General features: G+C 39.4%; 1 protein-coding gene across 10 annotated transcripts in view; it reads right to left on the minus strand.

The window, feature by feature from the left end:
- Positions 1-21,372, minus strand: part of NEO1 (neogenin 1) — a 339,481-nt gene extending 318,109 nt beyond the window's left edge. For 3 of the 10 annotated variants that reach the window (XM_036456618.2, XM_036456600.2, XM_036456609.2), the window contains exon 1: positions 20,328-20,805. In XM_036456618.2, the coding sequence (XP_036312511.1) occupies positions 20,328-20,457 (130 nt within the window). In that variant the 5' untranslated portion in view covers positions 20,458-20,805. Of the gene's footprint in view, positions 1-20,327; positions 20,807-21,070 lie in introns of those variants that run through there. The other 7 variants (XM_036456592.2, XM_036456566.2, XM_036456559.2 and 4 more) reach the window with 5 other exon arrangements.
- Positions 21,373-21,380: the final 8 nt, after the last annotated feature.

The raw sequence follows: 21,380 nt of genomic DNA on the forward strand, positions 1-21,380 counted from the left end.
ATCTTGGTTTCTCCCCCACTTTCACCACTCTTATTCAACATAGTACTGAAAGTCCTCACAGCAATCAGACAAAAAGAAGAAAAAATAAAAGGCATCCAAACTGAAAAGAAAACTCATTATTTGCAGATGACATGAGAAACCGAAAGATTCCACCAAAAAACTACTAGAACTGTTAAGTGAATTCTGTAAGTTAGCAGGATACAAAATAAGTATCCAGAAATCAGTTGCATGTTTGTAAACCAATAAAGGATAATCAATAAGAAAACAATCTTATTCAAAATTGCTTTGAAGAAATAACTCGAAATTAATTTAACCAAGGGTATAAAGGACCTGAAGACCTGTACTCAAAAACTTATAAGACATAGAAAAAAGTGAAGAAAATACAAATAAATGGGAGCATATGCCATGTTCATGGATAGGAATAATTAACAGTATTAAAATGTCCATTCTACCCAAAGCAATCTCTAGATTCAATGCAATTCCTATAGATATGAATGGCATATTCCAAAAGCTAGAACAAATAATACAACGATTTACATGGAACCACAAAACACCTCAAATAGCGAAAGCAATCTTGAGAAAGAACAAAGTTGGAGGACTCATATTACCTGCTATCAAACTATACGACAAAGCCGTAATAATCAAAACAGGATGGTACTGGCATAAAAACAGACACACAGATCAATGGAAAAGAATAGAGAGCCCAGAAATAAACCCACACCAATATGGTCAATTAATATATGACAAAGGAGGCATTCTACACAATGGGGTAAAGATAGTCTATTCCAGTGATCACCAACCGTTCAGACCTCACAGACCACCATTTATCAAATAGATCAGAACATCGACCACCTGCTGGATCTATTTGATAAATGGTGTTGGAAAATTGGACAAATAGTTTAAAAAAAAAAAAAAAGTGAAACTAAACCTCTATCTTACACCATACACAAGAATAAACTAAAAATGCATTAAGCCCTGGAGGTTGTTTCTCAGTGTTGGCCCATGCACCAAAGAGTCACAGATTCAATTCTCAGTCAAGAGCACATGCCTGAGTTGCAGATTCAATACCAGCCCTGGTTGGAAAGTATGTGGGAGGCAACCAATCAAAATGTCTCTCTCATATCAATGTTTCTCTCTCTTTCTCTCTCTCTCCCCTTGTCTATCGCCTTCTTCTCTCTCTAATAATCAATGGAAAAAATATCCTCCGGTTAGGATTAACCAAAAAAATGGGTCAAAGACTTAAATGTTAGACTCAAAACCATAAAAATTCTAAAAGAAAACATAGGCAGTAAAATCATGGACATTTTTTTGTAGCAATATTTTTTCTGAGGAAACTCCATACTGTTCTCCACAACAGCTGCACCAGTCTGCATTCCCACCAGCAAGCAGTGCACGAGGGTTCTTTTTTCTCCAAATCCTCTCCAACACTTGTCATTTGTTGATTTGTTGATGACAGCCATTCTGATAGGTGTGAGATGGTACTGCATTGTCATTTTGATTTGCATCTCTCAGTTGATTAGTGACTTTGGGCATGTTTTCCTATGTCTCTTGGCCTTCCTTCTGTCTTCTTTTGAAAAGTATCTATTTAGATCCATTGCCTATTTTTTGATTGGGTTGTTTATCTTCCTTTGGTTAAGTTGTATGAGTTCCCTGTAAATATTGGAGATTAAACCCTTATCTGTGATAACATTGGCAAATATGTTCTCCTATACTGTGGGCTTTCTTGTTTTGTTAATGGTTTCTTTTGCTGTGCAGAAGCCTTTTGTTTTGATGTAATCCCATTTGTTTACTTTCTCTTTAGTTTCCATTGCCCTAGGAGCTGTATCAGTGAAGAAATTGCTTTGGCCTTTGAAATTTTGCTGTCTATGGATTCCTCTAGTATTTTTATGGTTTCCCTACTTATGTTTAAGTTCTTTATCCATTTTGAATTTATTTTTGTGAGTGGTGTGAGTTGGTGGTCTACTTTCATTTTTTTGTATCTGTCCAATTTTCCCAACACCATTTATTAGTAACTGTCTTGACCACATTGTATCTTCTTGCCTCATTTGTCAAATATTAATTGAGCATAATGGTTTGGGTCGATTTCTGGGTTCTCTATTCTATTCCATTGGTCTATATGTCCTTTCTTGTACCATTATCAGGCAGTTTTGAGAACAGTGGCTTTGTAATACAGCTTGACATCTGGTATTAAGATCCCTCCTACTTTGTTCTTCTTTCTCAGAATTGTTGCAGCTATTCGGGGTCTTTTTTTTATTCCAGATATATTTTTGGAGAGTTTGTTCTAGGTCTGTGAAATATGCCACTGGTATTTTTTTAAATATATTTTTATTGATTTTTTACAGAGAGGAACATCGACCACCTGCCTCCTGCACACCCCCTGCTGGGGATGTGCCCGCAACCCAGGTACATGCATGCCCTTGACCAAAATCAAACCTGGGACCTTTCAGTCTGCAGGCCGATGTTCTATCCACTGAGCCAAGCCAGTTTTGGCTGCCACTGGTATTTTAATGAGGAGTGCATTGAATCTATAGATTGCTTTGGATAATATGGATATTTGAATGATGTTGATTCTACCAATCCATGAACACAGTATATTTGTTCTTTTATCTGTTTATATCTTCCTCTATCTCTTTTTTCACAGTCCTGTAATTTTCAGAGTACAGTTTTTTCACCTCCTTAGTTCAGTTTATTCCTAGGTATCTTAATTTTTTGGTGTAATGGTAAATGGAATTTTTTTTTAATCTCTCTTTCTCTAAATTTACTATTGGTGTATAGAAATTCCATAGATTTCTTGGCATTAATTTTGTATCCTGCTACATTGCTGAATTCATTTATTAAGTCTAATAACTTTTGATGGAGTCTTTAGTGTTTTCTATGTACAGTATCATATCATCTATGAATAATGACAGTTTTACATCTTCTTTTCCAAACTGGATACCTTTTATTTCTTCTTCTTGTCTAATTGCTATGGCCTGCACTTCCAGTACTATGAGTGAAAGGGGCATCCCTATTTCATTCCTGCTCTTAAGGGAAATGGTTTTAGTTTTTGCCCATTGAGCATGATATTGACTGAATGTTTGTCATATGAGGCTTTTATTATGATCTCTCTATTCCCATTTTGCTGAGGATATCTATTAAGAAAGGGTGTTGGATTTTGTCCAATGTTTTTTCTGCATCAATTGATATAACTATGTGATTTTTTATCTCTCAATTTGTTTATGTGATGTATCACGTTTACTGATTTGCGGATATTGTATCATCCTTGCATTCCCGGGATAAATCCTACTTGGTCATGGTGTAAGATCTTTCTGATGTATTGCTGGAGCCTATTTGCTAGAATTTTGTTGAGTATTTTGGCATCTATGTTCATGAGATATACTGACCTGCAATTCTCTTTCATTGTATTGTATTTATCTGGTTTTGGTATTAGGGTAATGCTGGCTTTATAGAAAGAGCTTGGAAGTGTTCCTTCCTCTTAAATTTTTTGGAATAGTCTGAGGACAGGATTTAGTTCTTCCTTGAATGTTTGGTAAAACTCTCCTGTGAAGCCATCTGGCCCCAGGTTTTTGTTTGCCGGAAGCGTTTTTGATGACTGCTTCAATTTCTTCCATAGTTATTAGACTATTGAGCTGTTTAGATTCTTCCTGACTGAGTTTTGGAAGGTTACCGTATTTTCCGGCGTATAAGACAACTTTTGAAACTGGGGGGGGGAGTCAACCGAAAATCGGGGGCAAAAGACCAAAATTGCACAAAAATTACCTGCAGATCTTGACGGCAAAGTAAGTCTTTTCTTTGAAGTGGGGGGCAGTCTTATACAGCGAATATAGGCCTAAACCTATGTTTTAACTGTAAAATTAGGGGGTCGTCTTATATACCGGAAAATAAGGGTATATTTTTATAGGAATATGTCCATTTCCTCCAAGTTGTCTAGTTTATTGGAATAGAGTGCTGCTGCATTCTTAACCCACTTTTCACTTTAAACCAGTGTTTTTCAACCTTTTTTGGGCAAAGGCACACTTGTTTCATGAAAAAAATCACGAGGCACACCACAATTAGAAAATGTTAAAAAATTTAACTCTGTGCCTATATTGACTATATATAAAGTAATTCTCTTGAATAGGAATCAAATAAACACAAAGAAAGTACTTTATAATTACTTTATTATGAAATATTAAGTAAACAAAATAGTGAAAAATTATAAAATTCTTGTCTTGTCTGCACCTACGGCACACTAGGCAACAGTGTGCCGCGGAACAGTGGTTGAAAAACGCTGCTTTAAACCACCTCTGTACCAAACTAGTATTCAAGTATTTGATTAACTGATCTTAATCAAAATTGTTTATCATGTCTTGAAAGAATAGCATCTGTTTCAATTCCTATTTTTCAATCAAATAATTGAATAAAATATTTAGCTTTTTTCTTTCAAAATAGAACAGTTTGAAAGTTTATGAATCCATATCTAATGAACATAAGCAGTAGTTAGAAGTCAGATAAGTAAGTTGACTTGATTACTCAGTTCAATTTTCATTAAGTTAAAAATCATAAGCAGCCATGAAAGTTCAGACAATTATAAAGTTTTAATTGTTCCTATTCTTACTTATATATTGTTAAATTAATGAACCATTTATTTTAAAAGTATATAGCAATATTTAGAAAAGACATAATTAAATAATTACCAGAAATAATATAAGCCATCAATAAAAATCTAAAAAGATACTGAGTTCCATTTTAAAAATTAAAATTGGCCCAGCCAGTGTGGCTTAGTGGTTGAGCATTGACCCATAAATCAGGAGGTCATGGTTCAATTCAGTCAAGGCACATGCCTGGGTTGGGGCTCGATCCTAGTATGGGACATGCAGAAGGCAGCCGATCAATGATTCTCTCATTGTTGATGTTTCTATCTCTCCCCCTCTCCCTTTCTCTCTCTGAAATCAATTAAGACATATTTAAAAAGTAAATAAAATAAAATTTAAAGAGATACAAATTTTCACCTATCAACTGGCAAAAACTAAGAAGCTAAAATAAGTAGTATGTTGGCAAGGATGTGAGGAAACAGATACCCTCACTTACTTTGATAGGAGAGTAAGCTTTTTGGAGAACAAATCAAAAATGTCAAACATTTTCATACAATTCCACATTTACAAACTTACTCTATAGTTTATTTGAACATGTGCACAAAGATACTATGTAAGAGTGAGTTCACTGAATATATTTGCAATAAAATTTGAGAGCATCAAAAGTGAATTGCTTAAATAAGTTATGATCTATATAATAAAAGCCTAAGTGACCATTATGGTGCAAGGACCAGAACAGCCAGTTGCTATAATGCGCACTGACCACCAGGGGGTTGACGCTCAACGTAGCAGCTGCTCCCTGGTGGTCAGTGTGCTCCCACAAGGGGAGCGCCGCTCAGTCAGAAGCTGAACTCAGAACTGGTGAGTGCAGTGGCGGTGGCAGAAGGTTCTCCTGCCTCCGAAGAAGCACTAAGGAGCAGCAAGCCAAGTGGAAAGGAGCAGTGAGCAGGGGGGCAGTGAGGAGCAAAGGGTCCAGATTGTAAGAGGTCATAGGGCTGGGCTGAGGGACATCCTCCCCGTCAGTGCACAAATTTTGTGCACCGGGCCTCTAGAGTGTGTGTGTGTGTGTGTGTGTGTGTGTGTGTGTGTGTATCTATGGCTAATAAGCAGTGTCCCCTTGGGAGTTCAAACTGGAGTTCGATCACTTTCTATGACCTGCACTGACCACCAGGGGGTGGCGTGGAACAAAGGAAGACCCCAGCTGAAAGCCAGAAGGCCCTGATCACTGGCCAGGTCTAGGGACACTACCCGTGTACAAATTTCATGCACCAGTCGTCTAGTACATCTATAAATTATCATATGGTCATCAAAACATCTTGACAAATTTATATGTATTCACATGAAAAGATATTCAAAAACAAATTGAAAAACAGTATGCACAGCACAATCCAACATGTAAGTTTTCTTATGTATATTATATATTGTAAACATTTCATTGTCTATACAAAACAAAGCCTATAGCTATTTAAAGTGGTTATCTCTGGTGAGTGGAGTGGATCTCACTTTTTATTTTACATACCGTATTTTTCGGACCATAAGACGCTCCGGACCATAAGACGCACCAGTTTTTAGAGAAGGGAAATGAAGAAAAAAAGATTCTGAAACAAATAGTGTCCTAAAATATTTTATGTGCATTAAAACCCAACATCACAGTCATAAACACATGTAATCAACCCTGTAAAGTAAACAGCAGCATTTAGAACCATTTTAGAGCTGGGCAAGCACACAGAGACCACACAGAGCCGGGCAAGTAAAAAAACTTTTTTTTTAAAGTATATGTGTAGGCTATATTTGGACCATAAGACGCAGGGACTTTTTCCCCCCACTTCTGGGGGGGAAAAAGTGCGTCTTATGGTCCGAAAAATACGGTATTCTTTGAAATTTTATGTTTTTAATGTTTTAAGAAGTCAAACCAACGGTTTACCCAAAAATGAAAAACTTATATACACATTAGGGTTAGAGATGCTGTAAGTCCATGGCTAGAGGAGTAAGGACCAGCAGAGAAAGAACCCTGCCAGGCCACTTCCATTCCTATTCATATTTCCTTTTCTCTCACCTCAGGTGTCAATCTGGACCCAATATAATTTAAAGTGATGTGGGACTTCACAGATTTCTGAAGGAAAAGTAAGGGCAGGCAATATCCATTAACAGTGATGGAAAGGATAATCCTTGGCTTGGCTGACACAATTATTTCTATTTAAGGAAAGAACTTTGTATTCTTATGTTTATTTTAAATTTCCTTCCTTTGCTGTTGTGATAAGGTGGTCCCAAGTTACTTTTCTACCTACTTCTGATCATCACTGGGCTTAGAAATCAGATCACAGTTTGTTAGAACTGCTTATGAATTAAAGGTAATCAACAAGCACCTTTGGGACTCTGAGAAAATTTAATTTTGATGAACAGACTTTGAAAATTATGTCTTAACTAGTGACCCGGTGCACAAAATTAGTGCACGTTAAAAGGGGATTAGAGGAAATAATTTAATATTGCTATTTGCCCTTTCTCTATAATTAAAGTGTCAGAGATTAAAGAAAATCAGTAAAATGTATATGAAAACCTTCCTTTTGTCAGAGTCTGGGACTCACCACAGGACCCAGAGTCAAGTCCCCACCCACCCACATGCACCCAAAATTGTGTGAGACCCAAACCTGGCTGCCCCTTCCCCACAATGGGCTAGATCCAGACCCAGCCAGTCCCAACTTTGTCAAGCCCTGCCAGGCAGGGGGTGTAACCTCAGGTCCCATGACCCGGCGCCAGGACAGGGGGTGTGCCTTAAGGTCCTCCATCAAGCCCCGCCAGGTGGGGGGTATAGCCTCTCAAGCCCTGCCAGGTGGTGGGGAGGGGCCAGCCTCAGGTCCCCTGGCCCAGCTCCAGGAGATGGGGGGCACAGCCTCAGATCCCCCATCAAGCACTGCTGGGCTGGGACATGCCCTGAGTTCCCCTGATCCAGCACTGGCAGTGTACCTTGAGGTCCCCCATCAAGTCCCACTTGGTGGGTGGCAGGGCCTGAGGTCCCTGTCAAACCCAGCTAGGCAGGGGGATGCAGCCTCAGGTCCCCTGGCCCAGTGCTGGGGTGGGGGTGTAGCCTGAGGTCCCTTAGCCAGCACCAGGACAGGGAGCAAACCTTGAGGTCCCATCAAGCCCTGCCAGGTGGGAGAAGGGCCTGAGGTCCCTTGAAAGCCACAGGGTAAGGGGAGGGCATAGCCTCAGGTCCCTGCTGATTACTCATTAAGGCTCGTTATGGGAACTTGGCCTCAGCTGTGGGTGCAGCCATCTTTGTGACAGAGTGATGGTCAATTAGCATATTCCCTCTTTATTTATAGGTTATTATTAGATAGGATATCCTAGTCTTCAGTTATAATCTGGAGGTGAGTGTACATAATGATTGAATTCTATGTATGCATGGTGTTATTAACACAGTGGTTATTGCAATCATAATTGTTCACAATTCCTTGGATATGTAATTTTATATGTAAATTTAAAACCAAGAAATAACCCCACTTCAAACTTCAAAAGCTTCAAGAATTAACCAAAAAGATCTCAAATTTTAGTTGTTACTATAGGTACATCAAAATTTATGCTGTGAATAAAAAGTAATAAATAAAACTTACAATTTGGCATTTTGTCCCAGAATATTTAAATTATTGTACAGTACAATACTATTATCCTAATTATACTTTATGTATAAAGATGTATGTCAGTGATTTTTTTTAACTCACTCTACAGTTAAAAAATATTCTGTATTCAGTTTCCATGCAATATCATTTTAAAAATGCACTGTGCTCAGAAATCCTTAGTAAGCTTTACTGGCTATCACTGACCAATAATAAATCCTGAAAGCCAGTACAATCACTCCGGATTTCCCAAAGACATGAAAGTAGCTGCACTCCTAGATGGCTTCATTATTAGTATCCTCATATATTAAAACATTCCAGTAAATCATTTACTTAAACAAAAGGAAAAAAAATAACCAGTGAATTCTAGTCTACTGACTTGCTAAAGCTAAGTAAGAATCACTCTAAAGATACAAAACTAAAATTATGAGAGAAAGCAGCACTATTTCTTTTTATTAACTGATCTTAAAAAGAGGAAGGGGGTAGGAGAAGAGGGTAAAGAGGGGAGGAAGGGAGGGAGGGAGAGGAGATAGGGGCAGAGAAAAAAGAGGAGGGGAAGGGGAGTGGCAGGGAGGCGGGAGGGGAGGGAAAGGGGAGTAGGGGGGGGGAGAGGGAGAGGGAGTGGTGGGGAAGAGGAAGCAAAAGGGGGAGGGGGAAAGAAGGTGGAGGGGGAAAAAAAGAAAGTAAGAGACATCAATGTCCTACAAGTGCCCTGACCAGGTATTGAGCCTGGAACCTAGGTATTATATGTTCTCTGACTTGGAATCAAACCCACTACCTTTTTGTGTAAGGGTCAATGCTCCAGCAGACTGAGCCATCCCTGCCAGGGCAGCACTATGTCTTGATTATCAGTAACATAATGGTTCCAGAATTTGTCTTTTCACCTACAACAGTAAAGACACTTTTTCCCTCTAAAACAAGTTTTATCTATTATCTATGGCAGCGTTTTTCAACCGCTGTTCCGCGGCACACTAGTGTGCCGCGAGATGTTGCCTGGTGTGCCGTAGGTGCAGACAAGACAAGAATTTTATAATTTTTCACTATTCTGTTTACTTAATATTTCATAATAAAGTAATTATAAAATACTTTCTTTGTGTTTATTTGATTCCTATTCAAGAGAATTACTTTATATATAGTCAATATAGGCACAGAGTTAAATTTTTTAACATTTTCTAATTGTGGTGTGCCTCGTGATTTTTTTCATGAAACAAGTGTGCCTTTGCCCAAAAAAGGTTGAAAAACACTGATCTATGGGTATGTCTTATCTCTGCTATTAAACCAAGGATTACTAAAGATAGAAAACATATCCAATTCATTTTAGTATCTCCCCAGTGGACAGCTTTGTGCATAATTAGCCCACAGAGATAACATATTTGCAACTAGCCAAAATTACCTAAATTTTTATTTTGGGCTATGGAAGAACTGTCCAACTAAATGGAAAATTATCTTAAAATTCTCACTATAAAAACAACTTTAAAGAAGGTTCTTTCTCATGGTTCTTTTTAAGAGGAAAAGCAGATACAATCTGAATTTTAAACTGCCCAATTGTTAACTTCTTACGAAGAATACAATACTGATTTCAGTAAAATAAAACCTATGTAACCACTACCTCTTTCTCTCCTTTCTTTACATAAGGAGGTCAAAGGGGACTCAAACCCTACTCATTTCAGGCAGATCTGCAACCTGGTCAGTTTACTTTACATTCCTTACAAGCCTAAGAATAAGCAACTAATATTTCAAATAATACTGTAACTTAAAATAACTCACAATTGCTTAACACTTTATCTTTATTTCTTGAAATCACCCAAAAGCTACTTTCACACATATAAAATAAAATTATACACAATCATTTACAAGCAATTTAAAAGATTTTCCCAATAATATCCAACTTTACACCAGAAAAAAAAAGAAAAAAGATGTAGAGTAACTTGAACTTCAGAGAATGACAAAAGGTAATTCTTTCATCCAAGAATAGAAAAAAATAAATCAGTGTCCAAACACAAGAACTGAATAGAGGTCATTTAATTGAGATAAATCCACCACTTAATTTTATAGATGTCAGAGGTATAGTATCTCAGAGATAGAAGAGACTTTGAGATTACCTATTAATTGGGTAATTGATTAACTCCTCAGTTAACAGATAAAACAGAAGGGCTATAGAACCTTTTTAAAATAATGATCTTAAGTACTCAACCACAATTAAAGGTGAAAATAACTTGAAAAAGTTGTAAAAGTACTAGTCAATGGTATTATTATTAATATCATTACAATAAGTCGACCCCTCACAAATATACAAAAAGTATCTTTTCACTAATAATCCCATATTTGAGAATCTAAAATATACATGGAAAAGGCCATCATGACAGCATTCTTTAGTACAGCAAAACACTGAAAACAACTTCAACATGCATAACAGGAGAATAAATCATTAGATGCAGGCAGTATGCAATATAATAATAAGCACAGGCTTTGGTCCTGGATAAACCTGAACTAGAATACCAACTTTTCCACTTGAGAGTTGTGAGACCTATGCAAATCACTTAATATTTGAGGCTCAACTAATTACCTCATCTGTAGAATGGGGGATTATCATCTTCCTCATGGAGTTGTATAGGGATTAAATGCATGTAAAAGAGCTTGGCACAGTACCTGGAGCTCAATGAGTGTTCACCAAATGCTACTCTTATTGGCAACTATTAATATTCATGCACTGGAATATTATACAAACATTTTAAATAATGGTTATAGGAAAATCTATATATACAAATCTATATTGTTAAAAAAAAAAAAAAACAATAGTAGTGTGACCCTGTTATATGTAAAAAGTAAAACCATGCATACATATATAAATACAGAAGAAAAAGTATGAAAAGTGGTTACTTATGAGTAAAAAGCAAAATTTGTTGGCAGAATTGATAAACTTTTCATCTTGTTTTCTTCTATCTTGTTTTACTTCAAACATGTACTTAAGTATTTTAAATAAACTTTTTAAAATAAGATGGCAGAAAAAAAATGGCATAAAATACATAACTATAATATAAAGTTGTACATACTCAATGATTAAAATGTAAAATTGATGTGCCATTTTGATAGTGACTAGAAAGAAATATACCAAAATTATACCACTAGGTCTAAATGAATTTATGTTTCCAAAATTTTTGGTAAAAATTCTTTTTTATTTTAAATGAATCCAATATTGGGGTTATATTTTAATATTATCTTTCAATGAGCTTTGTTCCATGAAAGTCCATTTTAAAAAATCATAAACATGAGACTTCCTCACCTCATTATAGCTCTCTGGTCAATATGAACTTAATCTATACTCATTTCCTTTGACTGTTCCCCTACCATTGATGCAATTTTACCTAGAAGCCAAAATACCTACCAAAATACCTGGTAAGTTAATATCTCCCAATCACAAAAAAGTCAGTAATAAAATTTTGAAAATAAAAACTATTAAAAGAGAACCTCCAGAAACTGAGATTAATGTTACCCTATTATTTTTATTAGTATAAAGAAAACTCATAAAGAAACCAACAATGATCATCTAAGCAAACAGAAAATACAAATACTCTTAAAAAATAATAGTATATTTTTAAGTTGACAAATGTTAAAACCATTCTACATAGATACTGCACTTTACAGTTTAAAAGCAATTTTATATGTCATTCTTCTGACAACCCTGGAGAACCATAAGTTATAGCCCAAATCCTCTGCCTTTATATATCTTTTTTCACTATCTCACATCACATCACATTATTAATTTTCACATGGTTTACTAAAGGAATTACATTTCTCATATCCTTTGAACATTTATGCTGGAAATCTATTGATTCTTTTATACCTCATCCTATTAGTCAGGCAGAGCAGGGAAAAGCTCCTATATACACATGACTTAGCAATATCACTGATCTTTCCAAAGATGACAAAACTAATAAACACTAAAATTGCAGCACATGGCAAGTAGAATAATCAAACTCAACAATGAATGACAGTAAGAAAACTAAGTAATAAGAAGAGAGGCTGAAGAAATTAAGGGTGATTAATTTAGAAAGGAGAGGAGAGTGACACGTTCACACATAAATTTTGTCATCAGACACATGAAGGGGCATTATATAAAGAAATCAAGATATGTTGTGTGTTAAAAAACAAACGTAATTCAACATTCATTCAACAGATATTAACTGGCTATGGACTCTGTGCCAGATGTTTGTGCTCTACATGTTTGTGCTCTACTAGGCATACAAAAGTAAATAAGAGTTCAAATCCTCAGGAAGTTCAAATTAGTGAATAAGAGTTCAAATCCTCAGAAATGAGCCTAGATCAAAGAAACCAAGATGACGGCATAGGTAAACACCTAAGCTGCCACCTCGCACAACAATTTCAAAACAACTAAAAGTCAGAACGAACTTCTTCCAAAACCACAGGAAAGCTGGCGGAATGGAAAACCTACAACTAGAAAAGAGAGAGGCTCACGGACCGGTTTGGGAGCCACAAAGCGCTGAGGTAGGGAGACATGTGCACAGAGAAGAAGGGTGGCAGAATGCCTGGCTGGCGGAAGGGGAAGGGAAGTCCCCGATTGTACTGAGCCCTTTACAACTGTACTGAACCCCAACCCCGGCCGAAACCCCATGGACCCAGGCTCATACGGGTGGAGTCTGGACTGTAGAGAAAGGCACCCAGAGACTCAGAGACTGGGAGACTTGGGAGAGCTGGGAGCCGCAGTGGGCAGGGTATACAGTCGCACGAGTGAGTGCGCACAGAGAGGTCTGACCATGGAGGTTGCCACGGCCTCTCCATAGCGGAAGGAGTCAAAAGCTTTAGAATACAGAGACCCAACCCAATTCCAGGCGAGCCCCTAGGGCACTCACGCTCTTGCACAGGGAATCTAGGGATGGTCAGGCAGAAACTCGGGAGAGCATACAAGGGCAGGGCTGACAGGAAGCCAAGACTCCTCCCCATCCACACTGAGCACAGAGGCTTTTGCAATTTTGCAAGTCTGATCCTATAAGACTGTCTCCAACACAGAAGGTATCCCAGAGTAGACACAGCTAATATTCACATCCAATGGGCCTGGAGGCCAATTTCTCCCAGTTATACCAACAACAATCAAGACTTGACTACAACAAGGCTGTACACGCAGTCCACAAAGGGGAGCACCAAGAGTGTCTACTTCAGGTAACTGGGGAGGCTGACCCACTAGGCCATATAGGATAAGGTGACCAGATGTCCTGCTTTTGACGAGACAGTCCCGATTTTTAACAATTTGTCCTGTGATCCGCAGTGTTTTAAAAAAGTCCCGATTTTTGGAAAGAATGCACGACAAGCCAGGGAACGGCAGGAGAACAGGAAGGGAATATACGGTTTTCAGCGGCATGTGGCTATTTAGCCAGGATATGAGTTTTATATTATTTTTGTTAATTTTGTAATGTTAAACTTTAATAATAACAAATAATTGTTGAGAACTGATTATCGAGAACTGCTTATCAAAATTTGCATTGTTGATCAGTTGTTAGAATTCGACCACTATTGTTTGGATCGAACAATGGCATTTTGGGGGATTGGAAACAACGAAACATTTTGTAACTGTCTCTCAGATGATACACATCGTACTGTGTGCTAGTAAGCTAGTTAAACAAGTGATGGCATTACAAATCAGCTATTCAGATAATTTGTTATTTATTTATTTCATAAATACATAAATTTTCTTTAATTTAGCAGACAGTACTCATATTATTTACCTTATTTTTCGGACCATAAGACGCACTTTTTTTCCCCCAGAAGTGGGGGGGAAAAGTCCCTGCGTCTTATGGTCCAAATATAGCCTACACATATACTTTAAAAAAAAAGTTTTTTTACTTGCCCGGCTCTGTGTGGTCTCTGTGTGCTTGCCCAGCTCTAAAATGGTTCTAAATGCTGCTGTTTACTTTACAGGGTTGATTACATGTGTTTATGACTGTGATGTTGGGTTTTAATGCACATAAAATATTTTAGGACACTATTTGTTTCAGGATCTTTTCTTCTTCATTTCCCTTCTCTAAAAACTGGTGCGTCTTATGGTCCGGTGCGTCTTATGGTCCGAAAAATAAGGCATATTTTATAGTGGTGGCAAAAAGTCTAGCGCCGGCCTTGAAAGTGACATGACTATACATAATTTTTATTTATTTATTATATTTGTAAATTGTACTTCTGTTGAAATTTCAAAAAATATATTACAATACTATTTTTGCGTTCTATGAAAATTTTTATTGCTCCATAGAGACCAAATTTTTAATCAAGAACACACTCTCCCCCACCCCCTCCTCCCAGTCAATGGTGTCCCACTTTTTACCAATGTTAAAATCTAGTCACCTTAATATAGGACACCAAACACACAAAGCGATCCTGCCAAGTCTGGGAAGCAGCGAAAATGCCAAGACAAGGAAATAGATCTCAAACAAAAGAGATGGAGGATATAGAGTTCAAAACCACGGTTATAAGGTTTTTCAAGAATTTCCTAGAAAAGGCTGATAAATTGAATGAGACCCAACTAGAAATTAAACATACACTGACTGAAATGGAATATATTATGCAGAGATCCAACAGCAGAATGGAGGAACACAAGAATCAGGTCAGCTGAAACCAGTTTGGCCCAGTGGATCGAGTGTCCTAGGTTCGATTCCTGAAAGGTCCTAGGTTCGATTCCGATCAAGGGCATGTACCTTGGTTACGGGCACATCCCCAGTAGGGGGTGTGCAAGAGGCAGTTGAACGATGATTCTCTCTCATTGATGTTTCTAACTCTCTAAACCTCTCTCTTCCTCTCTGTAAGAAATCAATAAAAATATTTTTTAATTAAAAAAAAAAAGAATCAGATCAAAGATTTGGAATACAAAGAGGCAAAGGACACTCCTCTGGAGAAGCAAGAAGAAAAGAGAATCCAGAAAGTTGAAGATAATATAAGGAGCCTCTGGGACAACTTCAAGCATACCAACATCAGAATTATGGGGGTGCCAGAAGAAGAGAAGAGTGCAAGATACTGAAAACCTATTTTAAGAAATAATGTCAGAAAACTTCCCCCATCTGGTGAAAGAAATAGACTTACAAGTACTGGAAGTGCACAGAACCCCAAACAATAGGAATACAAAGAGGACCACACCAAGACACATCATAATTAAAATGCCAAGGGCAAAAGACAAAGAGAGGATCTTACAAGCAGCAAGAGAAAAGCAGTTGGTTACCTATAAGGGAGCACCCATATGACTATTAGCTGATTTCTAAACAGAAATTATGCAGGCCAGACAGGAGTGGCAACCAAGATTACTGTATTCAGCAAAGTTATCATTCAGAATTGAAGGGCAGATAAAGAGCTTCACAGGTAAGAAAAAGTTAAAGAAGTTCATCACCACCAAACCAGTATTATATGCAATGCTGAAAGGTATTCTTTAAGAAGAGAAAGAAGAAAAAAAAAGATAAAAATTATGATCAACAAATATATATATATATATATATATATATATATATATATATATATCTCAAGTGAATCTAAAAATCAAGTGAAATAAAAATCTGAGGAACAAAATAAACTGGTGACTATAATAGAATCAGGGGCAAAGAAAGAGAGTGGAGTGAAAATTATCAAGGGGAAAGAGGTTTGGGGGTTGCAGGATTAAAATCGTACACCTATGGATGAGGATAATGGGACAGAGGGTGGGGCAGGAACCAGGTGGAAGGGAACTATGGGGGAGAGGGGGGGAGGAGAAGCAATTGTAATAATCTGAGCAATAAAGATTTAAAAAAAAAAAAGAGTTCAAATTCTCAAGAAGTTCAAATTAGTATTTAAGGAAAGTATTAACACAAGATGAAAAGAGAATAATGACTCTAATTCTTTGAGGAAGCAAGCTAGTAGAGAAAAATTCAATCACTAAATGAGGAGTTTCAGAAGTGGACAAGGTGGGGAGTGGCATTAACAGGAAGAAAGAGCAGCATGGAGACATGAAGCTCTGCAATTATAATCCAGAATGGTGGAACACCAGGTACACATTAGAGGTACTTAGCCACGAGGCTTTAAATTGGGAGTGGGGAAGGCCAGTGGTAAAGAACACGAAGGGCCTCACAATCTCCATGCCAAGAAATTTAGGCTCTAAGAGTGAAGCTATGGAACTCTAATAAGAAATTGTAAGTAGGTGTGGCATGCTCAGAAAAAATATATAAGAAATAAATATTGCAGAAGGAGGTCAGACTTCTAAATGATAACAGTTAAGATAAAAAGGTTAATTAGAAAGCCAATATTATTAGTACAGGTGAAAATAATGATGAAAATATATAGATTCAGATTCAAAAAATATCTAGGAAGTAAAAATCAAATAGATATTTCATCTTTGTCTTGTCATCTTTTCCTAGGTCCCATATATCTTTCACTAATCTGCTCCTCCACAAAAAAATAAATGAAAACCACATATTGACTATGACAGTGGCTGGCAAACTCATTAGTCAACAGAGCCAAATATCAACAGTACAACGACTGAAATTTATTTTGAGAGCCAAATTTTTTAAACTTAAAACTTCTTCTAACGCCATTTCTTCAAAATAGACTTGCCCATGCTGTGATATTTTGTGGAAGAGCCACACTCAAGGGGCCAAAGAGCCACATGTGGCTCTCAAGCAGCTGTTTGCCGACCACAGGGATATGGGAATGAAGGAAAGAAGAGGGCCCAGGATGAATTCTTGCTTGGCTGGTGAAGAGTGAAGTCCAATACAGGTAATACAGGAAGACAAATCCATGCAAATCATTCAAACAGTGTAAGCACCCTGGACCAGGAATTGGTTTGTTATAGTCTGGGGGGAAAAAGTGATAAAGGAAGCAGAAAGGAAGAGGATCAAAGATCAATTTAGCTTTGGTCTTGTGTAATGTAATGTGCCTATTCAATTAGTTACTAGTGGCATGTAAAAAAGAGGAAACTAAGGGAGTCATTAGCTCACAAGGAGCAACTGAAGACAAGTAGTACAATGAGATCAACTTTAGATACCAATATTTAATGAGGGGATAAAAGAAAAACCTTAAAAACAAGTGAAGAACTGATCAGAGAATTAAGAAATCAATCAGGAGATAAGGTGATGCCAAAATAGGCAAAAGAAAAAATTCAAGAAGGGTGGGACAGGTGAAAATAAAAGTTAAATCTACTGCATAAAGCTAAGTTTACCAACACAAGTTATTCAAAACAAATAGATTACATTGTGAGGTAATGAATCACATCTTCATGTAGATGATGAAGGCAAATAGAGTTATCTACACAGGCTCCTGACATGAGAATTCTTACCTTAAATGAGAAGTATAGCTATATGACCTATGCAGTACACTCATAGCTAGCCTCAACACCATTATGACATTTCCTCAAATATTCTTTTGCAATCTAACCAATGAATGGGGTATTTGGTTACTTCAATAAGTTTTTTAAAATTTCCTACATACTTCCCATTTAACTCAAAAGCAACCAATACTGGATTAAAACTTTTCACTAATTCTGCTCTTGGAGTATAAAATATTGCTGCAGAAAGTGTAGAAACCGCTGATCTAATCTACTTAAAATTCCAACTGTTTTCAAATGAACTCTTAACATTATCTTCCTAACCTTCTCCAAGCCTGCATCCCAATTGCACCTCATTACCATTTCTTAAACCCTTCACTCTGATTAGACAAAACCTAATAACACAAGCTGCTCTATCTTATCATCTTTCCCTAGGTCCCAAATATCTTTTCAGTAACCTGCTCCTTTACAAAAAAATAAATGAAAATCACTGACAAATGACATCTGATTTACTGTCAGCTTGTTGCATATGTGGCTTATTCAATTCTCAATTTCCTTGATCTCTCTGCAATTTACCAGAGACCTGACCAAGCCTCTCCTTATTGCAGTTACTCCTTTAGCTTTTGTAACTAGGCAGAATGGTTTGTGGAAAACTCTGGACTATTAACTACAAACCTCCCCATCTCCACTCCAACTCACCCCCTCAAACCTCTCTTCTGAGACAAAGGGACACCCAGACTAGTTTAGGTTCCTGCAATATAAACTTGCTCAAAACCTATTAGTCTCCTTTGCAATACTTATCACACTTCTTAATTATATAATTAGCAGTTGAATGGCTATCTTTCCTACCCACACACCAGACTGTAAGCTCCATAAAGGCAGAGTGCGCATAATTGAATCAATGATGAAATAGATGTTATGACCACTTCCTAAGAGACTCATTATTTTTATTAATCTAAGTAACAAAATCACTAGTACTTTATCTCAAAATTACTGACAAAATTTTTAACAGAAATTCCAATTTCCTAAAAGATACATAATATGAACTACATATAATGTTTTACATATAAAATTAAGAGTAAGAGAGAACTTGCCGAAACCGGTTTGGCTCAGTGGATACAGCATCTGCCTGCAGACTGAAAGGTCCCAGGTTCGATTCTGGTCTAAGGCATGTACCTTGGATTCGGGCACATCCCCAGTAGGGGGTGTGCAGGAGGCAGCTAATCGATGTTTCTCTCTCATCAATGTTTCTAACTCTATCACTCTCTTCCTCTCTGTAAAAAATCAATAAAATATATATATTTTTTTAAATGTACCTTTAAAAAAATAAAGAGTATGAGAGAACTTGTCCTGCCATCCACAGAATGGAAAGGGTTTGATCAGTCACATCTACACTTGCGGGCCAAAATGTACTAGTATATTCTAAACCATGTATAGGCCAAATGTGCAAATGCAAGTTTAATGCTAAAACAACTGTTGTTTACATAGCTGTTTAGATAATACCCATTGGTGCTTTAGGGTTAAAGCTTTTAACAATGGCAAAAAGCCACAAGCTATGTTATTTCTGCAAGAAAATCAAAAGAAAGTTTATCAGCCAACTTTATTGTAGTGTGATTTTAAATATATCACATAAATGGGGGTAGAAGGAAGCAATGGTTTAGTGACTATAAGTTGTCACTGTGCTTGATGACTTGCAAATGCAAAACTTTTGATCAAGCAGGTAGGTGAAAGTTTTGTGAGGTTTAATGATACACCACCTGGTCAAATAATTTAAACAGATTACATACCCTGTTTCCCCGAAAATAAGATAGTGTCTTAGATTAATTTTTTTCTCCCAAAATTGCGCTAGGTCTTATTTTCGGAGGATGTCTTATTTTCGGAGAAAAACGGTACTAGTTTGCCCTTCAAATGTTGTGTGTCCTATTAAGGTCTTTATAGGCAGGTTTGGCATTCTGTTAATTGCCTCCACCCAAAAATAAATAAATAAATAAATAAATAAATAAATAAATAGGAATGCAGGTAATTTCAATAATCTGTGATATATTAAAACCTTGGAGATGGTTTTTGACAAATGTATTTATATATTGCCACTTGAAAACAACGTACAAGTACTTAAAATCCGAAGCTTGGACAATTCCCTAGGTTAAAAGCAATTAGGCCATTAATATAGTTGTAATCCCCAGGAAGCATTTCATAACGGAAACACTAACAGATATTAATTACTTCAAGCCCTTCTCCTAGGCGCCCTCATCACTAAGTCTCACCATGATTATGAGGGAGTACTTGTGCTGCTCTGACACTTTCTTCCACAGCCTTGGGGCTGCAACCCCCCACGAGGAGTGCCCTAGAGATCAATAAGCGCTTCCCTAGGACTTCAACTGAGTAATCCCAGGCCAGGGGAGGCGCAGTTCATTCCCGCCCCCCTTCCTTTCATGAAAATTAATGAATTGGCCATAGGATTGTTCATTAAATGAGGTGTGTAGTGGCCTCTACTGGTGCTTGTGTGAGCACAAGAATGTCCCACTCTTACAAGTGGGATGAACCTGGGGGAGGGGATGGTGGGGAAGGAGGCAAGGGGTGAACCTGCCTCTGGGTACAAAGCGCAGACCTAGACCCGGGAACCCGGACGCATCCCGCGCCCGCCCCGCCCCTGGTGGCGCCCCCCGCCTGCCTACTTCACTCCCTACCCCGTGCGATCCGCTTTCTCTTCGGCTAGCCAAACCAGGCAGAGAAGTTCCTGCACGTTTCCTCCTGGGTCCTAAACAAAAACACCGCAACCGCAACCGCAACCGCAACCGGTGCGGCGCCCCCGCCCCCAGCCCAACCCCAACCCAACCCCGGCCCGCCGCTTACCTGGGGACTGCGGCGGGGAGCCGCTCCTGGCGGCCTTGGCGCCCGGTGCTCGGCGCCCGAGCAGCAGCAGGCAACAGAGCCAAAAGGAGGAGGTGCTGAGGAGTCGCCGAGCTCCCCGTTCCGCCGCCATCTCTGGCCCGCGAGCGGCCGCGGCAGCGGCGGCTGCGGCGCCGCGGAGCCCTTGCTTCCTTCTCTCCCGCGCGCCTCAGCCGGTCCCTCGCTGCAGGATCGCCTCCCGCGGCGGCCGCCGCAGCTCCAGCCCGGCTCGCGCGGCCCCTCTCGCGGGAGGGGAGACTCGGGGGGGCCTCCCTCCTGCAGCCGGGGAGAGAGGGAGGAGAGCGAGAGGCAGTCAGTACGTTCCGGGCCGGGGGATGGGAGGCTATCGGTCTCCAAGTCCCAGGCGCCGCCAACCGCTGCCGATTCCGGATCCACACACCAGGCAAAGTAGGCGGAGATCGTGGAGCGGGGGTGATGGCTGGGGCCCGGGGCGCACACCCGGCGCACGCGCAGCGCGCCTACCTCGCCCGCACCCCTCGGCTCGGCGCAGCCCGCCCCGCTCCAATCCCAGCGGCCGCCCGGCTGCCCGCTCCCTCCCCCCTCCCGGAGCTGCGGACTGGCGCCGGGCGCGCCAGCGCTGCTGCGGCTGGCGTCAGGGAAACCCCGGAGAAGCGGATCCACCTCCTCCTCCTCACGTAGGATAGCACGCAGCCCCTCGGCCCCGGGAAGAAATTCCTCCCGCTCACCTTCCGGACGCCACCGAGTGTGGAGACCCGAAGGCATGAAGCGCTGCGAGCCCGGGCTTGTCTTGAAGGCCGGAGCGGACGCGCACCTCTCCGCAGCCCCGGCCCGGGGCCTCTAAATAGGGCCTCAAAGGAAACCGATTGGCCTCCGCGAGGAAACCTGGATGCGCGAAGGTCGTAGCAGGGATTTATGTGCTCGCCAAAAACAATAGCGAGCCGCTGGACTCCGGCTGGGACCTGGCGCGGCTCCCATGGGAGGGGGCCGCCGGCCGCTCTGGCCCTCCGCTTCCGGGCAGGCCGCCTGCGCCGCGCT

This window comes from Pipistrellus kuhlii, unplaced genomic scaffold (genome assembly GCF_014108245.1).
Source record: "Pipistrellus kuhlii isolate mPipKuh1 unplaced genomic scaffold, mPipKuh1.p scaffold_m20_p_1, whole genome shotgun sequence".
In the NCBI taxonomy this organism is placed as follows: domain Eukaryota; kingdom Metazoa; phylum Chordata; class Mammalia; order Chiroptera; family Vespertilionidae; genus Pipistrellus; species Pipistrellus kuhlii.